The sequence below is a fragment of the Rhinatrema bivittatum genome, chromosome 1 (assembly GCF_901001135.1).
Source record: "Rhinatrema bivittatum chromosome 1, aRhiBiv1.1, whole genome shotgun sequence".
NCBI classification, from domain to species: domain Eukaryota; kingdom Metazoa; phylum Chordata; class Amphibia; order Gymnophiona; family Rhinatrematidae; genus Rhinatrema; species Rhinatrema bivittatum.
The window spans coordinates 506,378,163-506,404,795 of record NC_042615.1 but is presented as its reverse complement, the minus strand read 5'-3'; the positions used below and the strand labels follow the sequence as shown (position 1 = coordinate 506,404,795).

General features: G+C 45.3%; 1 protein-coding gene across 2 annotated transcripts in view; it reads right to left on the bottom strand.

Moving 5' to 3' along the window:
• Positions 1-3,545: 3,545 nt before the first annotated feature.
• The window catches only part of FTSJ1 (FtsJ RNA 2'-O-methyltransferase 1), a 72,121-nt gene continuing 49,033 nt past the window's right edge, over positions 3,546-26,633 (bottom strand). Inside the window, exon 11 of one of the 2 annotated variants that reach the window (XM_029610809.1) lies at positions 3,546-3,650. In XM_029610809.1, coding sequence (XP_029466669.1) covers positions 3,642-3,650 — 9 coding nt within the window. In that variant the 3' untranslated portion in view covers positions 3,546-3,641. Of the gene's footprint in view, positions 3,651-25,644; positions 26,134-26,633 lie in introns of those variants that run through there. The other variant, XM_029610803.1, reaches the window with a different exon arrangement.

The window sequence follows — 26,633 nt, the reverse complement described above, 5'->3', positions numbered from 1 at the left end:
ATCTTGAGTACTCCTGGTGAATAGATTACCCAGATAGGTAGTCCACCTAACTTCTGGCCAGCTTGTAAGTTGGGCTGTATGTTCAAAGTTTTTCAGGAAACAGTCAAGATCTTCTCCTGGGGTCATCTTAAGTAGTACCAATGACAAGGGAGGTGGGCTGGACACAGCAGTCTGTATAACCTGTTCTACCTGAGTTTACATTTACATTTATTAACCATTTATTAGTCGCCTAACACAGGAAAGGCCTAGATGACCATAGAAAAACCATTCATAAAATCAAATAAAACACCTAGATAATAACAAAATAAAAATAGCTTACTGCATGAACCTGTGATGATAAGGAAGCTAAAAGCTAACCCCAATGAGAAATAAGCTTTCCTAAACAAGAAGGTTTTTAGGAAGCTTCTGAATGTTTTTAAGCAATTGCACAATCTAAGTTCCATAGGGAAGGAATTCCAAGGAACTGGGCCTGCAATAGAAAAACAGAATCCCTTGAGAGGGACAGGTGAGCACTTTTTAAAGATGGAACATCAAGGAGGCCATGTTGAGACAATCCTAACTGATGTGAGGATCGATACAGTTTCAACAAAACATTGAGCTATGGACAGGATCTCAAATTAAGGAGTTTGAAAATAGCCCGATTTTGTATTTGATGCATTGTTGCAGAAGTAGCCAGTGTAACTGTGTAAGGATTGGAGAGATATGTTCAGAACATTTATTACCAGCGATAAGGCATGCGGCTGCATTCAAAAGTAATTGAAGTGGCTGAATAGTAGAATCAGGGAGACCTAAATAAAGTCCATTGCAATAATCAACAAGAGGAAAGATGGAGGCCTCCACAACAGTGCAAAACTCAGAGGCATATAATAGTTGTTTTAAACCAGAAAGGACTCTCAGCTTGTAGAAGCCGGCCCTAATCAATGACTTAATGTGAGTTTGAATTGTAAAATGCAGATCAAGAAAAACACCAAGACTTTTGATATTATGATTAATGATGAAGGAAGAACCATCAAGTGTGATGGAAGAATAATCAAACATGGAATAAACTCTTTGAAGAAATTCAGTTTTGTTTGTATTAAGCGCTACGTTGTTCTGATGAAGCCATAATTTTATGGTGTTAATACAAATTTGGATATGTTCAACAGTATCGTGCCAGGTGGGATGAAGACAAATGAAAAACTGAATGTCATCTGTATAAATCTTATAACCATCGCATAAGGTAGATAAGAATTTACAGATGGGTGCAAGGTAAATGTTGAAGAGCGTGGATGATAAAACAGAACCCTGAGGGACACCAGTATTGAGAAGAGACAATTGAGAAAACACTGTGTTTTGCTGTATAATTTGTTCTTGCAGAGCCTGCTGCTGGTTAATTTGAGTTTGTAGGGCGTTCTGCAGTTGCTGCTGCCATGTAGCAAGGATCTGTATCACTTGCTCCATCTTCCCTGCTTTCCAAGCTGCCTTCAAACTGTGTATCTCTCCAGGGAAAGGAAAGGGGAAGAAAACAAACAAACAAAAAAAACCTGCTGGCCTGTCCAGCCCTTACTTACTGCTTGAACCCTGACTACACACGCAGAGCTAGTCCCCTTAGCCTGCTGTAACTTAGGCTTGGTGAGTGGAACTGTGAGGCTTCAGGAAAAAAAGAAGAAAAAAAGATTCTGTAGGGTATTTTGTTTTGATTTTTCTGCTGCGGCTGCAGGCTTCTGTCTGTGCTTCTTGCTTACACAAGAAGATCACACTGCTGCCACCATATGTGGTAACTTCAGCGGTCATGGCTTGGGAAATAGCTAGTGGGATAAAGGAAGCAGACTGGCTGTTTCCTTATATACAATTTTATTTACAAAAACAGAAAAAAATAAACAGCTTCCAAAGGCTGCTTACCTCAGCAGTCCTGTCTTGCAGTTCCAAAAGCATCAAATATAAGTCATCTGGTAGTACTCTGGCTTCCTGCCTGTTCCCCAGAACCTCCCTAACCCTTCTGGGCCCTGATTTTTTATAGTATGGTGAGGAGAGCCTCCCTTCTCCCAGAATCTCTTGCGGGGCTGATCCTTAAGGAGGACCAGACCAGATAGCTGTGGCCAGTTTCTTAAGATGGTTTGAGGGAGTTTCCTGTACACTCCCTCACACATAGATTTACACAGAATTGTTCTTAGAAGGTGGCACTCTTGACTTCTTTGCTTAAAAAAACAGCTAAATTACATTGGCCCCCAGAAGTGCAATAGGTCCTTGGTCAGTTAAAGAACACCTTCACATCTGCTCCCCTACTGGTCCACCCTGACCCCGTGTTGCCTTTTCTGGTGGAAACGGATGAGTTTGATGTGGCTTTGGGAGTCCTGTTGGAACAATATGCTCCTCACCAAGATTTGCATCATTGTGCATTTCTTTCCTGTAAGCTATTCCCTGCAGAGTATAACTATGCCACCCTAGACTGAGAATTTCTGGCTATAAAGGTTGCTTTTGAAGAGTGGAGGCATTACCTTGAGGGAGCTGCCCACCCAATCCAGGTCCTTACTAATCATCAGAACTTGGAATATTTTTGGGCTGCCAAGGCCTTGAACCCTTGAGTGTTACAATGGGCATTGTTCTTTACCCATTTTGACTTCTAAATTATGTACCATCCAGGAACTCAGAACGGAAAAGCTGATGCCTTATTTTGAAAAGATGAACACTACTATGACCTACCGGAATAATTAGACTACCCCACTGGGTATTATTAATCCACAGTGGATTGTTGGAGCTACCTTTTCCCTGAATTTTCTGGCCCTGATCCATGCAAAAGAAGCCAAGATCCCAACATTCAGGAAGAACTGTGGAAATACCAAGTACTGAAATGCTACCTGTGACACTAAGAACATGATGGATTGCTGTATGTACCCCTCGAATCTGCCAGGTTAGAGGCGCTTCGGTTCTGCCATGTCTCCTGGTTGGCTGGGAACCTTAGATGAGCCTAGACCTCGCAATTGGTTTCTAGACACTTATGGTGGTCCAATTTGAATCTAGATGTGACAAGATCTGTTAAATCATAAGATAAAAGTTCCCCAAGCAAAGCCATGGGACCATGGGAAGCAATAAACCTCGACTATATCACCGACTTGCTACCATCAGAGAATAACACAGTGATTCTTGTAGTGGTGAACCAGCTTACAAAAATGGGTCTCTTTATTATCTGTACAGGGCTTCTTACAGCTGAAGAAACTACTCGTGCCCTCTTTCTGCACATCTTTCGACTCCATGGACTCCACGATTATATTGAGACAAACTAAGAGAACCAGTTTATCTCTCATTTCTGGAAAACCATGTGTAAACTGCTAAACATCAAGCATGTATTTCTACAGCCTACCATCCACAGACAGATGGACAGAACGAAAAGGACAACCAAACACTTGAACAATATCTTAGATGCTTCTTGAATTACCACCAAGATGACTGGGTCCAGTTGTTACCTTGTGCCGAATTTGCTTATAATAATGCTGAGCATGCTTTCACCCACCATTTCCCTTTCTTTGGCAATCGTGAGTTTTATCCATGCTTCCATTCCATTCCATTCCATGCCTCCAGATTCTCTAGTTTCAGCCACCATCATCATGCAGATGCTACAGCAGATCCAGGAGGAATTGAAAGGACAACTGGAAGCTAAAAGCTCAAGCTGACTGTAAAAGACAAGAAGGTCCATCGTATATGGTGAGTCAGAAAGTGTGGTTAGCGATGAAGAGTCTGAAGTCCCTATACCCATGTTGCAAACTAGCCCATTAATATCTTGGACTCTACATTATTACATGTCAGATAAACCCAGTTATCTTTGAATTAGGGCTCCCCTGGGCCCTCCAAATACATCTGGTTTTCCATGTGTCTCTCTCAAATCCCTTCAAAGAAAATCCTTTTCTAGACCGGACTCTGATATCTCCTCCTCCAATCCAAGTCCTAGGGCATGAGGAGTACACAGTGAATTCTATCTTGGATTACAAAAGAATTTGGAACATGTTGATGTACCTGATAGATTGGGAAGGCTAGGTCCCAGGAGAATGCTCCTGGGATCCAGCAGAGAACATCAACACCCCAGCAAAGTTATGCGAGTTCCACAGGAAATATCCTCACAAGCTAGACCTTTTGGACCACAGCGGGGGCTTGAACTGGTGTCAGCTCTGAAGTTCAGACCTGAAATCTTAGCCTTTAGACCAGCCAGGCACCTGAAGCAAGCAGAAGTGGTAGAAGAGAAGTCTAGCTCAGACAGCCCTGCTGACCACACCCCTGGGTAACGGGGACTGGCTGGGGCTCAGCTAAAACAAGGTAACTGGGAAGAAGGAAACTGTTTGCAGCAACCCAAAGGCTAACCTGCCTCTTGCTACAGAACATGTTATTTTTTGAAGATGCAGCTTACTCTTGATTCCAGTTCTTGGCCTGCAAGTCAAGCTTCTTATCCAAACCTGCTTCATTGTGAACTTGTTACTGACTCCAGTTCCTGATCTGTAAGTCCAGCTTCTTGTTCAAATCTGTTTCATTGTGAATCTGTTTCTGACCCCAGCTTCTGAGTTAAACCTGTTTCTGTGTGAACTCTTCCTGACCCTAGTTCTTGGCCTGCACTGCAGCTTGCTACTCAAGCCCACTACTGTTCCTGAGTATAACCTGCTGGACTTCTGTCTCCAGCCTGGCCTAGGCTAGGTTTGAGTGCCCCTCAGCCCTGCTCCATGTCTGTATCAAGAGGGTAGGAACATGACAATTTGTCTGCTCAGGCCTTCCTATTTATTTTAGCCCCACAATCCAAAGTACTTGGCAGGATATAATAAAAACATATATAACATAAAAGACACAATAAAATAAAATGACAATCCATAGACAAATTAAAATCTGATAAAAAATGAACAAAGAAAACCAACAACAATAAATTCCACCACTCAATCTGAAAAGTACAAATAGCACTCAGGCCACACTGGGTCTATTTGCATGCCAGAAAAATAAATCCTTCACCTGTTTTCTAAACTTAAGGTAGCAATGGATTGATATAATATCATCAGGTAAGCTATTTCAAATGATAGGACCTGCAACAAAGAAAATTCTCTCTCTTGTGTCATCCAAAAGCACTTGTTTGACCGATGGTCCATCCAGCAAATTGCAGCCCACAGATCTTAAAGCTCTACCTGGTTTATATATTTTTAATGACAAACTTACCTACCACTGAGGTGTCATTGCTTAAAACGTGGTGAATCAGGGTTACGCGTTTAAACCAATTCCTCCAATAAATGGGGAGCCAATGTAAGGACCGCAACACTGGCGTTATGTCATCAAAAAAATTTGTCCCAGGGATCAACATGGCAGCCAAGTTTTGAACCACTTGCAAGCATTTCAGGATCACTGAGAAAGACACTGGCTACTGTTATTATGAGATCGATATTCAGTGCCACTTAGCCAATTACGTACTGACAGCCAGCTAAGTAGCACTGTTTGAATATTCGGCCACGCTCAGCAGCCACCACTTAGCTGGCTGTTTTTTCTGACTAAACAGCTGGATAAGTAGGGGGCAGGATGAGGCGTTCTGGGGTGGAACTACTTATCTGGCTAACTTAGCTGGATAAGTGTTGATATTCAGCCTTGTCCAGCTTAGTTAGCTGGATAAGTCTAGGACATCTATTTAGTTGTCCTATAGTTAGCTGAATAAACTTATATGGCTAACTATAAGAGAGCCAAGCATATTCAGTGGTGTGTTCATGCCGCTGAATATTTCAGCCAAGTTAGCTGGATACGTTTTTTTACTGGATAGCAGCTGCATATTGGCCTTATTACTATTAAAAAATAATTTCCCACTCATTCGACTGTCGCAGCGAGTTACATAGAACATATTCATAATTAAAAGAAACATAAAAATAAAGACAATTACAATGATCAATCCAACCTCACGTCACCATAAGAGGTCATTTAGTAGAGCTGAACTAAGTTGAATATCAACTATCCTAACAATTCAAATGCTACGTAAAACATTGGCTTTCAGTTTTTTTTTGTTTTTTTTTTAAATGACTTGTAACAATCAATAGAACACAACTGGGCAGGGAGGAAATTCCAAAAAGTGTATGACCTGCAGCTGAGAAGGCTCTCTCACAGGCTTCAATCAAGTGGACCAATTTGGGAGATTGAGCATCCAGAAGACCTTGACTGCTAGAGCGGAGGGTACGGGAAGGCCAATAAGTACTAATACTTGATGAGGCCTCATTATTTATTGCCTTGTGGACAATGGTGGTGATCTTAAACTTTATGCATCAGGCAACAGGGAGCCAGTGTAATGAGTGTAGAATGGGGGGTAATATGGTCCCAGAGACAAATATCAGTAAGGATTCGAGCAGTTGTATTCTGTACAATTTGTAGAGCTCTAATTGTACTTGCTGGGAGCCCAGTGTAAACGGAATTGCAATAATCTAATCCAGATCACCCAAGGGTCTGTAGAATGGTATGAAAGTCCAAGGGGAGCAGAAATGATTTCAATCTGCATAGAAGGAGTAGTTGATAAAAAGATGACCCGATGACACTTAACATGGGCATGGAAAGATAAACTTGATTCAAAGAGGATGTCAAGATTTCAGAGTATGTGAACAATTGAAATCATATGGCCATTGTAATGAATTTCTAGAGGAGTCCCCGTAGCAGGGAATCTACTCAGCAATACAGCTTGTTCCCTGTACGTACCTGGATCAGTCCAGATTCCTGGGTTTTGCCTCCGCTCCAGCAGATGGAGACAGAGAAGTTTTAACGGACTCTGCCCTATACCCTGAGGTGCCACCTAGAGTCTGCCACTATTTCTCTGTCTCATCAGCAATACAACTTGTTTTATTGATATTTATAGTTAGTCAATTCTGATACATCCATTTTTCAATCTCAACCAGGCATTGTGAAATCAATTTTAGTGTGTTAAACTAAGAGGTTTCATTAGGGAAAAATGGCTGAATATACCCTGCATAAACTTGGTAGCCAACACCAAAATTGGCCAAAAGGAGAGGGTGAAGGGTTTGGGGGGGTTTTTCCCCACTGTAAGACACACTGAGGCATGCTCTTTCTCTCCACAGGTTTACTGCGTGACCTCCATAATCGGCATGTACGTCCCTCGGTCCTCCACTGTCTGCAATTTTGTGGCTTCCATGTGAGTTTCCAGCACAGGATCTTACGTTCCCCTCACCCCTTCCATGCAGGAGCCATAGGTTGTCTCCATTGATCCTGGTGATCTTTTTCATGTCATCCCAAAGAGAAATATGGTCCATAGCACTCAGTGTTGGCTATTCACCTTGCCATTTCTCCCTGTTCCCTCTACAGATACCACTCCATCACCCTGTGGAAGTTTCTGGCACTAATCACAGATTTCTTTGGGGGTAAGACCCGGATGCTGCAGGAGCTGGAAGGGGATAAGGTGACCCCCAACCCGATCCCTTGTTGCTGCTGCTGCTGTCTCCCCAACATCTCTGTAAACAGGTAGGGCCAGACAGGCTTTGCCTCCTCCCTTGGCATTACCACTGTCAGACTGAGGCCAGAGGTTGACCACCGCTGTGATTATTTTTGATCTAGAGTGAGCCTGAGGTGGATGACCATTGCTGTGTTCCAACTTTCAGCAGTCAGAACCATTCTCTTCTTCCTATGCCTTATCCTGTGGACAGATGAGAAGTACGACTATGGAGACGTAAGTCCCTCTCATACTAGAACATAAAGCCCAACCTTGACTGTGGAGATGCAAAACCCCATTTATTCTAGAATTATCATCTAAACCAGTCTGTTTTACCCTACTGCATTTATGGACTTGTAGTCCTTTTTTTTTTTTCTTCAATGAAAATTATAACTGTATGTCCCACAGATGCAGTGGAACAAAAGCCAGAAGGGCCAATTTTCTGCCATTAGACTTTGAGCCATGTTAATCTGTGTTCAGAGTTTAGAAGGGATCCTGTGCAGACCCTTCTTTCTACAGCAAGGTTGCCAATTAGCCATTGCTTTTAGGAACATGTTGACCCAATGCTGATTTTATCCTCTTCCCTCCCCGCCCCAACTTCATCCTCTTTCATGCATGGAGGTTTTCTGATTTCCCTAAGAAAGGCAAGAACTACAACATCATGTAAGAACTAGGGGAAGTCAGTCCTGAAAAAATGAAGTCAGTTGGCAACCCTATTTCATGTACAAAAGACTTAACCTATTATTTTCTTTACAGGTGGATTACACCAACCCAAATTCCTACATTAACATCCTCATCGGTCTCTCCACCTTCCTCTCATTCTACGGCTACCTTCTCTTCTACAACGCAACTAAGAATGCCCTCCAAGGGTTCAGCCTGCGCTCCAAATTCATATGCATCATTCTTGTGCTAGTCCTCTGTGGCTTGCAGAGTGGCATACTGGAAACCATGGGAGCTGTGGGAGCCATTCCCTGCATCCCACCTTTCTCTGTGCAAACCAGATCTCAGAGTAAGTTACTCCAGTTTTCTCTGTAAGCCTGGTCCCAGTGTAAGTTACTCTGCCTTTACAAGAGTGTAGTCTACAGCCTGCATTGTATTATCATTATGTTCTGAATGTGAAAGCCAAATTGTATTTGTGTATAATTACTTAGACTTTGTCTCATACAGTTGGCAAGGAGAAATTACTACTTATCTGATAATTTCCTTTCTTTTAAGGAAGGCAGGCCAATTCATATAAGTGTGTTATGAACCTCTACCAGCAGATGGAGATGGAGTAAAACTGACTTGCTGATGTCACGGACATATAGCCCTGCCCTGATCTCAGCCCGCCAGTATTCTCTGGAAAAGCCAAACTGTGGACAAACTGATTATGCTTGAACATGACTATTAACAGGCAACCACTCATGATTCCAACCAAATGGGAACACTGAGCTCAGATAAAATAATTAATAAGCACTAACTGTAGGGGCTTGTTATGGCACTTACAGCAAATGAAGTTACAGAAACAACACTCTTCATTGTCTGAACTAAGGGACGAACTAAAAGCACGTAGGCAGCCTAGGGTGGGTTGTGGATTTGTTTGCCTTCATTAAAGGAAAGGAAATTATCAGGTAAGTAGTCATTTCTCCTGTCTCTGCACTCAGGCGGCCAAGCCACACAAGTGGGATGGACCAAAAACTACTCCTGAACAGGTCGGGAGGCTACCTGCGGTTCCGTCAACACAGCATGTGCGAAGGCCACCTCCTCTTAGGCCTGCACGTCCAAGCAGTTATGCTTGGAGAAAATGTGTAAAGAGGACCATATCGCTGTTCGGCAAATCTCAACTGAAGACAACAACTGAAGCTCCACCCACAATATTACCTGAGCCCTAGTGGAAAGTGCCCTAACCTGTCTAGGTAATGGGGCATCAGTATCCACATAGGCAACTGTGATGACTTATTTTACTCAATGGGTGATATTTGCCTGCGTCGCTGGTTCACCATGTTTACCTCCACCATGGAGCACAAACAGATGATCAGAATTCCTGAAAGATTTAGTAATCTTCAAGCACCGATTCAGAAGCCACCTGACATCAAAGGCATGCAACAGATGATAACACTCATCTCTATTCCTGTCCAGTGTGGGCATGGAAATAGTCTGATTCAAGTGCAACTCTGAAACCATTTTTCGGCAAAAAGGAAGGTCATTCATAGAAACAACTCATGGCACGAAAGAGCTTGTAGCTCAGACACCCATCATGCTGAACAGATTGCTACGACAAAAACTATTTTCAAAGACAGCAGCCATAAAGAGAAATCACATAGTGGCTGAAAAGTGGGACTGACCAAAAAACTCAAGACCAGATTGAGGTCCCCAAAGAGACACAGATAGTCATAAGGGAGGATGCAGATGCTTAACGCCTTTCAAAAACCTTCTACACATCTGGATTGGAAGACAATGCTCCCCCATTGATTCGAGAGCTGCTTCTGGTACTTTTAGAGTGTTAAGGGCCAAGCCTTTAAGCAAGCCTTCCTGTAAAAATTCCAGTATCACAGGAATTTCAACTTTGAGAGGATGAGAAACTTGCTCATCACATCAACTCATGAACACTCTCCAAACTCTGACATAAGCTAGAGATGTAGAAAATTTCCTGGCCCGAAGCAAAGTGGAAATCACTGCAGAAGAACAACCATGCTTCAGCAACTGAGCCCTCTCAAGGGCCAAACCGTATGACAAACCTAACCCGAATCATCGTGCAGAATGGGCCTCTGATGCAATAGATCCTTTCTGAGTGGCAGTCTGGGAGGACTGTCCACCAGAAGTCTCTGAAGATCTGCATACCACAGCCACCGGGTCAATCTAGAGCCAACAGAAGTACAGTTTCGCTCTGACTCGCAATCTTTTGAATGAGCCTGCCTATCATGGGCCAAGGCAGGAAAGCATACAACAGTCCACTCCATGGCCAGACGTGAATGAGAGCATTGAGGCCTAGAGCCCTTGGATCCCTTCTGCAATTGACAAAACTATGGTACCTTTGATTCGCTGAAGGTCGTCAGCAAATCCAGATATGGGTGACCCCAGCATGCCACTATGAGTTGAAAAGCTTTGTCTGCTAACTCCCTGCTTTGTCTCCTGGGTCCATGTCTTGCTTCTTGGGGAAGCGGGACAAACATTGTCCTTCCCGGCAATGTGGGAGGCGGATTTGTCCTGGAGATGTCGTTTTGCCCATACCATGAGTGCATCTATCTCCACCGACACTTGTTGCCTTCTGGTTTATTTATTTATTTATGCATTTTATATACCATCATTCCAAAAGAAGATCACAACGGTTTACAAAAGCAACATTCTTATTAGAGGGTAATACAATATCTAAAACATGTTAGCTAAAGGGCTAGGAAAGTCATTTGTGATACATAATTTCTAATTCAATAGTCTTCATATACTTCATAGAGTTGTCATACTACACTTTACATCACTCAATACTTGTTCATTCTTCTAATATTTACAGAGCTTATAATCTTGTAGTTTTCTCATATAGATATTTTATGTTAGATCGTATGCATGCATTTTTGAAGAGCCAGGTTTTCAGTTCAGGTTTGAAGCTCTTTCTGTCTGTTATTAGATATAACATCTCTGGAAGAGAATTCCATAAACTGGAGCCTGCTATGGAAAACATTCAGTCTCTTATTTGTGTTAGATGAGTACTTCACGTTGTTGAGACAGTTACGATCTTGGTGGGTCCACCTTGATTATTGATATAGGCCATTGTCATGGCATTATCCGACATTATCCTCAGTGCTTGAGCTTCTAGTTGCTTGGCGAACCGCAAGTATGCCAACAAACTGCAAGTACCTCTAACCGACTGATGATTCACTGCCACTTCTCTGCACACCAGCGGCCTTGCATCATCAACTCTTGACAGTGAGCTCCCCATCCCAGAAGGCTCTCATATGTCGTAAGTACCAACCATTCTAGTGTCTCCAAGGAAACTCCCTTCCTGAGATGATCGGCTTGTAACCACCACTTCAACTTGACCCTTACTTCCAGTGCAAGTGGAGTCTCACCATGTACTCCTGTGACTGCAGATTCCATCGGGAGAGCATCGTGCCCAGGGGACAACATCCAACATGTCTGCCATCAACCCCAGAACTTGCAGATAAGATGACACCTTCAGGCGAATTGACCTCCTCAGAGCCTGAACCTTAGAAATTAACTTCTGAATCAACCGTCTGGCAGAAACAACTCTGGCCTGCTCCATATTAAATCACATGCTGAGGATACTCTAGCATTTGAGCTGGTTATAAACTGCTCTTGGCCAAGATTGTCTCCCAGCCTAGTTCCTGAAGCAGGCAATCAACTTGTGAGGAGTCAAGTGTCTCTCTTCTGCACTTTTAGCCCAAATCAACCAGTTGTCCAGATACGGATGGACTAGATTGCCCTCCTTCCAGAAATCCACAACTATCATCACCATGACCTTGGAGAAGATCCCGGCAAAGCCTGAAATTGATAATGACATCCCAGAAAGGCAAAGTTGATGTTCCTGGCAAATGGGAATTTGGAGATATGCCTCTGTCAGGTCGAGAGACATGAGAAATTCCCATTTGCACCGCCATTAATACGGAACATAGAGTTTCCATTCGGAAATGAGTCACACGCAAATGCTGATTCATATTTTGAGATCCAGGAAGAGCTGAAAAGAACCCTCTTTCTTAGGAATGACAAAATAAATGGAATAGTGTCCCTGTGATGTGGGAACAGGAATCACGGCTTCCAAATCCAACAGCTTCCTTAATGTAATCTCCACTGCCACTCTCTTCTGTAGAGAGTTGCATGGAGACCATAAAAGAATCTGGATTGTACGCACACAAGTACTCCATACGCAAATAAGCGCACAAATACAGGCCATGGCCTTACGTGCACAAGTATAAACGCATGCGCACACTTATGTCAGAACACCGCCAGGCAGAGAGACTGTGCGCACAAGCCTGCACGCAGGAAAATCACCACTGTGGCCTACCACCCAGCTGACAGGGCTGAACCTGAGGAGTGGGGCACTCTGTCTGAGTGGCTGAACCTGAGGAGTGGCTGAACCTGAGGGGTGGCTGAACCTGAGGAGTGGGGCACTCTGTCTGAGTGCCCCACTCCTCAGGTTCAGCCCTGTCAGCTGGGTGGTAGGCCACAGTGGTGATTTTCCTGCGTGCAGGCTTGTGCGCACAGTCTCTCTGCCTGGCGGTGTTCTGACATAAGTGTGCGCATGCGTTTATACTTGTGCACGTAAGGCCATGGCCTGTATTTGTGCGCTTATTTGCGTATGGAGTACTTGTGTGCGTACAATCCAGATTCTTTTATGGTCTCCATGCAACTCTCTACACTGTGGTAGGCCACAGTGTAGAGCAAAGGTTCAGCCACCTCTGCTCTACACTAACTCTCCAGAGAAGTGAGAGAGAAAGGGAGTAAAGATGAGAGCCACAAACGCCAAGAGAAGAAGTCCCAGTAAGGAAAAAGAGGGGAATTGAAACTTTCCTACTCTTTTTTTTTTTTTTACCTGAGCTCAGCTTTCCCTGGCTGAGAGCGTACACCAACTATGGGAGGAGAGGGCACAAGCCTTCACCGCCAAGCACTCTCTTGTCCACAAACTGCTTTTTTTTTTTTTTTTTTTTAAGTCTACATTTGCCCGGCTCCCAGACTTAAAATGCTCAACTGAGGGAGGGACCAAATGTGGTGTCACCTCAGGAGCTCAAGCAGTGCTCCTGAGGTGACACCACAGGAGCACTCTTTTTTCCTTTTTTTTTTTAAATTTTTTTTACTACAAGCAATCCCCAGTAGGGAGATACATATCTACCATCCACTGGAGATAGAGAATACTGGTGGGTTGATGTCGGGACAGGGCTATATGTCCATGACGTCAACGAGTCAGTTTTACTCCCTCTCCATCTCCTGGTCGAGGTGCATAACCCACTTGTGTGAACTGGCCTTGCCTGAGTGTAGAGGAGCAGTGAATTTATGGTTTGGGTTAACTGGTCTTCTCTCTCTTTTCCAGTCATCTTTTACTATTCCTTGACTGTAGAGATGTTCTTCATTGGCATTTTTGCCCGATTCTGCTTTCGTAAAGCAGAGCCCTGCATTGAGGGTGGACACTTGGACAGTAGGGTCAGGCAACCAAAGACCCATAAATCATCCCAGACAGACTCGGCGTACTTACACAGTTCTGGTCTCTCAGACACTGACGATTTATCTCTGGGGGTTAACCCAGGCTATCTCAGTGACAGTGAAGACAGTCTGTGCCACATCGAGCACACCCCTCTGGATACATTTGACTTTGAAATGGCACAGAAAATAGAGATGGGTGTCTATGGGGGCAGAGGTGCCCCTCCCACTGACAAAGACACCAAATACATATCCAGAGAATTCCAAACCACGACAGGGCTGAAGCCAAATTTCTTTTTCCCTGCAAGGAAGCACCCTGAGATGAAACCATTGGATGAAACTCAGACTGTCAGCAACACAATGAATTTTGCTGAGTCTCAACCAACTTCCGCAGCAAACAGCATTCAAGTTCACGCTCAAATCAATTATATCAGCACTAATGAAGCCACAGTAGTTTAGATATGAGCATAGTCAGTCCCAATTGACTCCAGCTGAGGCGCAGGTGGTTCTAAACTCCAAGGACTTATGATATATATAAGAGGTGCTGGTTACAGACAGCCATGCTAGAGTAAGACTTGCTGTACAGTGCCTGTCTGTACCAGTTTAGACCCAATACAATTTTCTGTTACATGGACTATCTTGGATGTGCTTACCTTTCAAGTCAGCAAAATTTCACAAAAAAAAAAAAAAAAAAAGGATACTCTCTCCTCCATCTGTTACACATGGGACTTGTGTACTGCAAAACCCAAAGGAAAATCCATGCAGTTTTTGCAGGAAGCAGTGGGACATCTAATGGTAATGTCATGAATAAAGCAGAGTTGCTTATCTGTAACAGGTGTTCTCTGAGGTCAGCAGGATATAGTCCTCACACATGGATGACATCATCAGATGGATCCCTGATGCGGAAAACTTATGTCAAAGTTTCTATATCTTTCACTAGGCACACTGAGCACGCCCAGCATGCCCTATACCACGCATCCACGCGGGGATCCTCTCCAGTCTTGTAACATAAAATTATAATAAAAATAAAAATTAAGAGAAACCCAATTCCGCAGGGTGGCGGGTGGGTTTTGTGATGACTAATATCCTGCTGTCCTCGGAGAACACCTGTTACAGGTAAGCAGCTCTGCTTTTTCTGAGCACAAGCAGGATGGTAGTCCTCACACATGGGTGAATTCCAAGCTATAGGCTACTCCCCAACATAAAAGGGGTCCAATAGACACCCAACAAGGTGCCAATGGGCACAACACCAGTACTGTTGGTAACAGAGGGGAAGACAGCCTGAATCCAAATAACGGGCTCTGGGGTGGGAAGAGTTGGGTTCTACACCTCAAACAGGTTCCAAAGGACAGACTGGCCGAATCTACTGTCACGTTGGCCATTCCTTTACAGACAATAATGAGATATGAATGTGTAGCGAGAACTCCACTTTGCAGTCCTGCAGAACTCCTCCAAGGGAATTGCTCACAAGTGGGCCACTGACACTGCCATGGCTCTGACAGAATGAGCATTGACATGACTCCAAAAATGCAGTCCCGCCTGGGCATAACAGGAGATGCAATCTGCTAGCCAAATGGATAGCGTCTGTTTGGCAATGGAAATGCCCAACCTATTTGTTACGTTCTGTGTGTCTTGAACTAATAGTGGGCCTTGGGTCGTGGCGAGTGAAGACTCCGTTCACAGGGAGGAGCCCTGTGGGCACTCACCACAACAGGCAAGGTCTCAGCAGTGATGGACAACAGAGGAAACAACTTTATTATACAGACAATGGTGATCTGAGGAGCGGATCAATAGAGTTAGTCCAGAGAGTATGACCTGCAAGCTGATCAGTCCGATAGTAATCTGCAGTGCAGAGTAGTCCGATGAATACCTTCTCTAGGCGTAGCTTGTGCTGGCAACTCCGGTAGTGGTCCGCACTGCGGGGTAGGCCGGAAGCTGATGGAACAGTTGCATAAGACAGGAGGGATCCAGTAGTGGCCCGCAAGCGGGGTAACCCGAGAATCTGTGCCACAAAGGTAGAAGAGCAGGTTATATACTCACACCGGTACTGTGGAAGTAGATGGAAGATCAGGCACAGAGGAAGCCCGGAACAGGAACAGCAAGGTCATCTGAGAACGATGCAGGAACTCACTGGTAACGAAGTGAGGCAGGTAGTATGGCTCTCCGAGGAGTGGATAGTCCTGAGTGCGGCAAGGCCCCCGAGGAGTGGGTACCTAGGTCACCCAGAAAGGACAGCGAGGCGAAGTCCCACGGAGGCGGAAATAGCAGGACAGGAATCCTTGCAAACTCGTATAGCAAGAAGTCAGGTGAGCTTAAGTATGGTAAACAGATGACATCATGCAATGGGGACGCCCCCGAGGTTCCCGCCATGATGCATTTAAGGGGGCAGGCACGTGAGCCTTAGGTAATCCCGGATGTAAGATGGCTTCCAGGAAGCCCACGCCATCCCAGGCATGCCATGAGAGTCGGTGTGTGGAAGCGGAGGCCGCCATTCTCCCCAGACTCGGAGCTGCATAGAAAAAGGAGGTGAGCAGCAAAGGTTGCAGCCGCCTGCGACCAATGGGTACAACTCTATTCTTATCAAAAGAAATAAAAAGTTGAATGGACTGTCTATGGGCTTCTGTCCATGCCAGACAGAAGGTTAAGGTTCGCTTGCAGTCCAAACTGTGCAGTGTTCATTCACTTTGGTGCAAATGGGGCCTGGGAAAAAATGTTGGCAGGATGAAGGACTGGTTAAGATGGAAGTCCATTACTACCTTAGCAAAAAATGAGGGTGCATATACAAGACCACCCTGTCATGATAAAAACTTAAATGTAAGGTGGATAAATCACTGGAGCTCGCTGACCCTGCACGTTGAGGTGATTGCCACTAAAAATATGACCTTCTAGGTCACAGATGCGCAGTGGTTCAAAAGGAGCTTTCATTAGCTGAGCTAACACCACGTTGAAGTCTCAAGACACAGCTGAAGGCCTTAGGAGAGGCTTCAATTGAAGCAGGCCCCACATCAAACATACAATTATAGACTATACAGAGATGGGCATACCATCTGTACCTTGGTGGTATGCGCAATTGCACTGAGATGAACTCTAACGGAGGTGGTCTTTAAGCTAGCTTCCAATAGGCGTAGAAGGTAATCAAGCAGCCTTTATGTGGGGCAGGAGAACGGATCTAGGGCCTTCTGCTCACACCACACAGAAAATCTCCTCTACTTCAGTCCATAGGACTTTCTAGTGAAGGCTTTCTAGAAGCCACCAGGACCTGAGACACATCCTCTGAAAGATCAAGCGACTGCAGGATTAACCTCTCAAAATCCAGGCTGTGAGTGCCAGGGTCTGGAGGCTGGGATGCCGAAGACTGCCTTGATCTTGCGTGATGAGATCTGGGGAAGTCCCCAGACTGATCGGTCTCTAGATGGACAACTCCTGTAGGAGTGGAAACCAGACCTGTCTCAGACAATGAGGGGCTATGAAGATCATAGTCCCCCTGTCCTCACGAAGCTTTAAGAATCTTCACCATTAAGGGAATCAGAGGATATGGATACAGGAGACCCTTGCCCCAATGACGGGCAAGGGCGGCCGAGGCTGGTTTGCTCTCTGACCTGTACAAGGAGCAAAACTGAGGCACCTTCCTGTTGCAGGGAGACGCGAACAGATCTACATCCGGGCTCCCCCAGAGAAGCAATATATAATTTGCTACCCCGAGTCCAGGGATCACTCATGGGGCTGAAGGCTCGACTCAGCCTGTCCGCTACCATGTTCTCCATTCCGGCCAGGTATATCGCCCTTAGCACCATTCCGAGGGACAGGGCCCATGACCAGATCTGGATGGCTTCCTGACACAGGAAGTATGATCCCATGCCTCACTGCTTGTTGACATACCACATGGTCACCTGGTTGTCAGTTTGGATCAGTACAATTTTGTTGGACAGCCGATCTCTGAAAGCCCATAGCATCTGCCTAATTGCCGAAGCTTCAGGAGCTCCCAACCCCAGGGTGGATGCATCCATGGTTAGGACAATTTGGATAGGGGGACTTTGAAAACAAATCCCCGTTCCAGATTTGAAAGTACCTGCCACCAGGACAATGAAGCCCGGATAGAAGGGAAGAAACAGATGCAATCCTGGAGGCTCTGAGTAGCCTGGTGCCACTGCAACCTTAGTGTCCACTGGGCTTTGTGCATGCATAGACATGCCAAGGGAGTGACATGGATGGTTGCGGCCATATGGCCCAACAGCCTCAACATTTGCCAGGCTGACCCCTGCTGAATCTCTGCCGCGATAGTCATCAAGAGGATGGCCCTTTGACTAGCAGGAAGGCTTTAGCTTAAGCTGTGTCTAGCAGGGATTCTAGAAGTCCAACTGAAGTGATGGGCTGAGATGGGACTTTGGGTAGTTGAGAACGAACCCTAGTGACTCCAACACCTGGATGGTCAAGCGCATGGACCTGGTGACCCCTACATGAGATGTGCTCTTGACCAGTCAATCATCCAGTTTGCACTACCAGTCTGCGGATGTGTGCCGCCACCATGGCCAGGCATTTTGTGAAGACTAATGGGGCTGATGCTAGCCCAAATGGCAATACCCGTTACTGGAAGTGCTGTTTTCCCACCACGAATCAGAGATACTTTCCTGTGACTAGGGAAGATCTCGATATGAGTGTATGAGTCTTTTAGATCAAGGAAGCATAGTCAGTCCCCGTTTTGTAAAAGGGGGATCAAGGTGCCCAGGGAAACCATCTTGAACTTTTCTTTTTTTTAGAAACTGGTTCAAGGCCCTTATGTCTAGATGGGATGGAGTCCTCCTGTTCTCTTTGGAATCAGGAAGTACCTGGAATAGAATCCCTGCTCTTTTTGCCCTGGCAATACGGGCTCAACCACCCTGGCTAAGAGGGAGGACAGCTCCACTAGTATTACCTCCTGATGCACTACCGGCCCCCTAAAAGGGAACAGAGGGCAATTTGGCAGGACACCCAACAGATTCAATTGGTACTCTTGAAGGATGATGAAAGAGCCCACTGGTCCAAGGTTTTATTGGGCCACTGGTTTACAAAGAACTACAGCCTGCCCCCGACTGGAGGGTCCAATGTCCTGGGTATGGGCAACTGGCCTATGCGCCGCCTATGACCTAGTCAAAACCCCGTCCCTAGAGATGAATGAGGTGCCAGCTGGGGCGGTCACGGGAGCCCTGATGGCATTGACAGGAGTGAGGAGGCAGAGGATAGTACTTCCTTTGGTGAAAGAAAGACTTCCTTGGCCCCCGTCTCATTAGCCTCCTAGAAGAGGACGATGAATCCGGAATGCTGGGGGAGAATTGCTGGAGAGTTTAATGGTGGTCCCAAAGTTGGGCCACGGCATCCCTCATCCTACCTCCAAAAAGATTCTCCCCAGCACACAGAATGTCAGTGATTTGTTCCTGTATCTGTCGTCAGAGATCTGAGGCCCATAGCCATGCCATTCTGTGGGTGTTGATTCCTGTTGCAGAGACTCTCAATGCCATTTCAAAAACTTTGTAGTCATGCAGACCTTGTGTTTTCCGCACTCCAGGCCCTTATACATCAGCGACATGAAGGTATCCTGCTGCTGTTGAGGTAGCTGCTTGGCCTCCTCCTGCACCTATTTCCAGATGTCCCGCGAGTACTGGCTCATGTAGAGCTGAAAGGCAGAGATGCAGGCAATGAGCATGGTGCCTTGAAACACCTTCCTCCCAAGAGCGACCATCGCTCTATGGTCCTTCCCCGAGGGCGCCGAGGAACGAGTCTGAGAGCACTTGGTCCTCTTGAGGGCGAATTTGACCACCACCGACTGGTGGGCAGCTGACGCTTATTGAATCCGGCAGCCTTCTAGACTTAGACCCCATCTGTCTTCTTATTAACAGGAGACACTGTGAGGGGATGTTCCCATATCCTCAGCAGCAGCTACTTAAGGATCTCGTGCACTGGTAGTGCCACAATTTCCTTAGGCTCCACGAACTGGAGGATCTCTAGCATTTTGTGCCTGGCATTCTCCTCTGTTAATAATTAAAATGGGATGGCTTTTGCCATCAACCTCACAAATCCTGTGAAGATCAAGTCTTCAGGCGGAGACTTCCTTCGCTTCTCTAGAGGAGACTGTTGGAGCTCTTGGAGGAGGACTCTGAAGCATCATCCCCCCCCCAAGGGTCATAGGGTTCCTCATCCTCGCTGTAAGCAACAGGGGATGGGATCCACCTAGATACTCGGCCTTTGTCCAGAGGTGCAGGCACCGGTAAAACTGGACAGGGGTGGCAGTCCTCGGCATCTCTGCTGGCCTTGGTGGAGTTTCCTCCTCAGAACCGGCAATACCGTTTCGCTAGGGGTAAGCCACGGTGCTCTACCAGGCACTGATGTTATCCCAGGAACTGATGCCAGCTGGGTTGTAATGCACCGATGAGCACGTTGAGCTTCTCCAGAAGTATGGGTCAGGTGCCGTCAGTGCCACAGCATCCGATCTACCACCAGCTGGACTCGGCACTCCAGCTCCTCCTCGACCCTTGCTGATGCCAACACAGACTGGAAGAAAGTTAGGGTGGCTAGATCTTCTTCGCACCCTCGAGGTGGATTGGTGACTGGCATCAGGACTGGTGTAGACCATCGTGGACCTGGAGGATTGGCACTTCTCGTCACGGGGTCGCTTCAGGGGCATCGTGGCATAAGCCAGTGCATCCCCGTGCATAAGAGGCAACCCCAGACCCCAGGCAGAGGATACATATCTTAATTGGATTTGTGATGGATATGGTCCTTGGGCACTGGAGGCCTTGATGGATGAAACAAAAAAGGCACAAAGCGAAAACGATGGCAGCGGGGCAGAGTGTCTATGGCCGGCGGGCATTGATGTACTGCCACCACAGGGAATCAACCGTGAAAGCAAACACCTGAATCGCCAAAAGCCTTGACTAGGAGTACTACGGGAATGGCACCGAGAGGAACCCAGTGATGGAATAGCTCGGAAAAAACTGCAAAAAAACGCGAGAAAAAGGGAAAGTTTTCCACAGGGCCAAAAACAGCCAAAAGTGAACTCACTCACACTGTGAAGCTTACAGCTCCATGGAAAAGGAGAGACTGGAGAGGGACCCCACGTGGATGCGTGGTATAGGGCATGCTGGGCATGCTCAGTATGCCTAGTCAAAGTTCTAGAAACTTTGACATAAGTTTTCCGCATCTGGGCTCCATCTGATGATGTCACCCATGTGTGAGGACTATCATCCTGCTTATCCTCGGAGAAACTACAATACAGAAAATATTCAACACGTTTTGATCTCAATATTCTTTGAATGATAGTGATAGACAAATGCCTAACTTAAAGGCCGATACAGTACAGTGCGCTCCGGCTAGCTTTACCCCTTATTCAGTAAGGGGTAATAGTGCGTCCAAAGCGCGCATCCAACCCCCCCCCCCCCCCCCCGAACCTAATAGCACCCGCAACATGCAAATGCATGTTGATGGCCCTATTAGATATTCCCACGCGATTCTGAAAGCAAAATGTGCAGCCAAGCCGCACATTTTGCTTTCAGAAATTAGCGCCTACCCAAAGGTAGGCGCTAATTTCTGCCGGCACTGGGACCTCTGACTTAATATCATGGCGATATTAAGTCAGAGGTCCTGAAAGTAAAAAAAAAAAAAGTTAAAAAAAAAAATTTTTTTGAAATGGGCCCGCGGGTTGAAAACCGGATGCTCAATTTTGCCGGGGTCCGGTTTCCGAACCCGTGGCTGTCAGTGGGCTCGAGAACAGATGCTGGCAAAATTGAGCGTCGGCTGTCAAACCCGCTGACAGCCGCTGCTCTTGTCCGAAAAGAGGCGCTAGGGACGCGGTAGTGTCCCTAGCGCCTCTCTTTACCGCCGGCCCTAATTTAAATAAATGTATTTACTGTATCGCACGCACAGGAGAGTGGCCTGTGCGTTCGCCTGCTCTCCCGCGCTTTTTACTGTATCGGCCCGTAATAAATGAAACAGAGCAGAATACTGTGTTAGCTTGCCAAAATGAAATCATTTACAGGTGAACCAATAAAGTGGTTGGTGTTGAGATAAGCAGAGAAAATTATGACAATTAGGTACATTCAAAGCAAAAAGCCTGGGAGAGAGTCAATTAGACCATTAGATGATCAAGGGGTAAAAGGGGCATTAAGGAAGAAAAAGGCTATAGCAGAGAGATTAAATTAATTGTTTGGTTTGGTCTTTACTGTGGAAGATGTAAGGCAGATTTCCATGCCAGAAATGGTATTTAAAGGAATTAAAACAAATCTCAGTGAACCTGGAAGATATAATAGGGCAAATAGATTTAAAGTAGCAAATCACCTAAATTAGATGGTATACATCCCAGAGTGCTGAAAGAATTAAAAAATGAAATTACAAACCTACTATTCATAATCTGTAATTATCATTAAAATCAGCTACAGTACCTGAAGATTGGAGGGTGACCAATGTAACACCAGTTTTTAAAAAGGGTTCCGGGGTGATTTAGGAAATTACAGACTGGTGAGCCTGACATCAGTGCTGGGAAAAATGGTTGAAACTATTACAAAGAACAAAATTACTGAACATATAGCTAGTCATAATTTAATGGGACAAAGCTAACATGGGTTTAGTCAAGGGAAATCTTGCCTCACCAATCTACTACATTTTTATGAAGGCATGACTATACCTCTGGATAAAGGTGAGCCAGTTGATATAGCGTATCTGGATTTTCAGAAAGTATTTGACAAAATGCCTCATTAGAGATTCTCGAGGAAATTAAAAAGTCATAGGATAGGTGGCAATGTTCTATTGTGTTCTGATGTGGATTGAGAACTGGTTAAAAGATAGAAAACAGAGAATAGGTTTAAATGGTCAATTTTCTCAATGGAAAAAGGTGAATAGTGGAGTGCCCCAGGGATCTGTATTGATACCACTGCTTTTTAACATATTTATAAATGATCTAGAGATGGGAACGAGTTTATTCAAAGTTGTTAAATCACAAGAGGATTATGAGAAATTGCAAGAGGACCTTGTGAGACTGGGAGACTGGGCATACCAATAGAAGATGATATCTAATGTGGACAAGTGCAAAGTGATGCACATAGGGAAGAGCAACAAATTATAGCTACACAATGCAAGGTTCCACAAGGAAAGGATCTAGGCATTATCATGGATAACATGTTGAAATCCTTTGCTCAGTGTATGACGGTGGTAAAGAAAGCAAATAGAATGCTAGGAATTATTAGGAAAGGAATAGAGAATATCATAATGCTTCTATATCGCTCCATGATGCAATTCTGGTCACCGCATCCTAAAAAAGATATAGCAGAATTAGAAAAGATACAAGATCCCAAAAGGTCGATAGATTTTCCCAAGTCCAACTTAATAATGGTTTACAGACTTTTCTTCCAGAAACTTGTCCAAACCTCTTTTTAACCCAACTACACTAAGGGCTGGATTTTCAAAGATCTATGCACGTAAATCGGGTTACGCGCGCTGGGCGTAAAGCCCCGGGGCTTGCAAAAAAGGGGCGGGGTGGTCCGGGGGCGGGGCCAGAGGCTCCGGGCACAGTGGCATTTTCCGCTGTGCTTGGGATCAGCCCCAGGGCTGAAGTAAGTTTGGAGCTGAAGTAAGGGCTGAAGTAAGTTTGGAAACATGAAAGAAAAAAAGAAAAAGGTAGGGGGGAAAGGGCGGGGGAGGTAGGGGAAGGGAAGGTGGGGTGGGGGGATAGGGAACGGGGGAAGGCAGCGCGGCTCGGCGCATTATTGTGAACCCCCTGCGCGCACATGTTATAAAATCGGGCGTACATGTGCGCGCGCCGGGTAGCGCACGCACATGTATGCCCGCGCGCAACCTTTTAAAATCTACCCCATAGCTCTTATGACATCCTCCGGCAATGAATTCCAGAGTTTAATTATGCGTTGAGTAAAAAAAAATATGATAGGGCAGAGGTCTATAAAATAATGAGTGGAGTGGAACAGGTAAACACAAATTAGTTGTTTGCTAAAAGGTACAAATACTAGGGGAGGACATGCAATGAAGTTACTAGATAATTTCATTAAAAAAAAATAGATGAAAATATTTTTTTTACTCACTGCATAATTAAACTCTGGAACTAATTGCCAGAGGATGTGTGTAGCTGGGTTTAAAAAAGGTTTAGACACATTCTTGGAAGAAAAGTCCATAAACCATTATTAAGGTGGACCTCAGGAAATCTACTGCTTCTCCCTAGGATGGGGAAGGCAAAGTAGTTAGTGAGGTTCCCTGGGCTCAGTGGTAGGACCAGTTCTTTTCATTGTCTTTATTAATGCCACTGGAGAGGAACCTGAGGGAAAAAATACGCTTATTTGTAAATGAAAAAAAAATCTGCACCAGGGTAGACACAGCTGAAGAGGTAGAAAAGAACCAAAAGGAACCTTGGAAAGCAAGGGTCAAGGGTTTTGAATCTGTGCTTTTGTGCAATAAGTGGAAAGGCGTGCATCTGGGATGCAAAAATTCATTAGTCAGGTATCAACTAGAGAAACAAAAACAGCAACTGCCTAATAGAAATAGGATTTAGGGGTAATCAACTTAGATGAGCTTAAGTCAACCTAATAAAGCAGCAGAAAAAGCTTGGATGCAATAAGCAGGCAAGGTCAACTAACATGAAGGCAGCAGAAAGGCTTTGATCCATTCCCAGCTATCAGCCCGATCCAGTAAAGTCCGTGGGAGAGCGGACTAACGCCCGCTCTCCCGGCGCGCGCACCGGTGCGCGCGATCCAGTATTTAAATTAGGCGACGCGGTGCAAACGAGGAAAAGGAGGCGCTAGGGACACTAGCGCGTCCCTAGCGCCTCCTTTTGGCCTGGAGCGGCGGCTGTCAGCGGGTTTGACAGCCGACGCTCAATTTTGCCGGCGTTGGTTCTCGAGCCCGCTGACAGCCACGGGCTCGGAAACCGGACGCCGGCAAAATTGAGCGTCCAGTTTTCGGCCCGACAGCCGCGGGCCGAATTCAAAATTTTTTTTTTTTTTTTTTTTTACTTTTTTATACTTTTGGGGACCTCCGACTTAATATCGCTATGATATTAAGTCGGAGGGTGCACAGAAAAGCAGTTTTTACTGCTTTTCTGTGCACTTCCCTGGCGCCGGAAGAAATTAGCGCCGACCTTTGGGCGGCGCTAATTTCTTAGAGTAAAATGTGCGGCTTGGCTGCACATTTTACTTACTGGATCGCTCGGGAATACCTAATAGGGCCATCAACATGCATTTGCATGTTGAGGGCGCTATTAGGTGCCGCGGGTGGGCCGCGTGTTTTCCTCCCCTTACTGAATAAGGGGTAAGGGAAAACACGCGTCCAGAGCAGGGTGACAGTGCGCTCCGACGGAGCACACTTTACTGGATCGACCTGTATATCTGGTGGAGGTGGGTGTTGACATGGGCTGCACGAGAACTTGGCTCCAATTCTCAGCTAAGAACTGAGGCAGAAGGGCGTGATGATATCCCTTAAGTGGTCACGCCTGGATGGCTGTCAGCTGGGTGGGGAAAGGGTGAGGCAGGGCAATCAATGGCCACAGTCGGAGAAGTGCAGGCTGTCCAGTTTGGACGGCTGACACTTGGCAAATGTTCTTAGCAATAGTAGTGTAGGCAGAGCAGTCAGTTCTTCTCTACTGATTTATACTATGTTATTATGTACAAGGAATGCAATAAAAGAATTTGGGATCAACAATCAAATGATTTATGCATTTAAAATCGGCTTTTATAGCTATAAATCTAACTGGTTAAAAAAGGGGCCGGATCAAGGAGAGCCTGGGGCATGGTTTTCACATTTAGCCAGTTAGCACAATATTCATTGCGAAGCAGGTAAATTTGTTCCCCTAAGTGTGACCTCACAAATTGCGGCCTTAAATCCAGCTGCACGATTTGTGTGGTTAGATTTAAGCAGATGTTAAGCCACAACTTTAGCCAACTGGCATGAGGATGAATATCTGGACAAAGTTAACTTGTTAAAATTAACCAGTTCACTTTGCTGCTCAGCAGATATTTGAAAATTACCCATCTCTGTTTATATTTTGAGAATCTAAAATAGAAAGCGGAGCCTTTTGATCCATGATCAAATTCAAAGGTAAAAATAGAAATAAAAGGTCAGCAAGCAATCTGTTGACTTTTACTTATATGTATTCAAGAGGACTAACAGCAACCACAGTACTTTATCCACAGGTAAAAAAACAAAAATTAAATTAAAAAGGTCCAGGGGGTTAAAAATCAGTTCTATTCCAAAATGGACAGTTTGCCTACTGCCTCCTCTACCACGGCGTGAGGCAATTCAGGGATGATACCAAGACCGGCCGCATCACGTGACACCCCCTCTTGTTCCTGATTGGGTGGTGGAACGAGGGGGCTGGTCTCTTCCATCTCGGTTTGGGGCGATTCAGTGACATCACAGTGAGAGGCTGGGTCACCCGCCACCTTTCCTTGCTCCTGACAGGCTGATGGCACGGGGGCAGAGAAACTGGCTTCTTGCAAAGGAGCAGGCCCTCTTTCCTTGGCCAGTAGATTGTTCTTCTTTAAGAAGCAAGCTTCCTGGTAAGGTGGTAAGATCGGGGGCTGAGTTGGGGGTAGGTAGGCATATTCTTTCCCAGGCTCTAGCTGCACAGTGAGACAAGAGACAAAAAGACAGGATGTGCGTAGCAGGTGATAAGCAACGAGCAGACTTTGTAACAGCAGCACATTTGCCACAGCATAAATTACAAATTGAAGGTAGAAAATTTTGTGGTCTTGAAAAACTCACTCACTGCATTATCCTTTTTGTTGATCTAATAAAATAGCACAACCTACAAAGATTCCAGCTTTCTCTAGGGCAGATACAGATACTAGAACGCTACACCACGGGAGTAAAGTTTCAAAGACAAGCAGTTGTGCATCTAAGTGGGATTTTAGACAACTTATATTTGTGCACACAGAAACATAGGACAAATATTTTACCCATCAAAAGGGAGTCAAGTCCGAGCTATTAAAACATAAAGACTATGTTTGAGAGCTTTTGTGATAAGGCTGACAGTATTAAGGGATCTATTTCAAAAATGTATTCTATGCTGAATGAAGAGCTAAGAATTAAATGAAATCATATTCTTGCCTGGGAAAAAGAT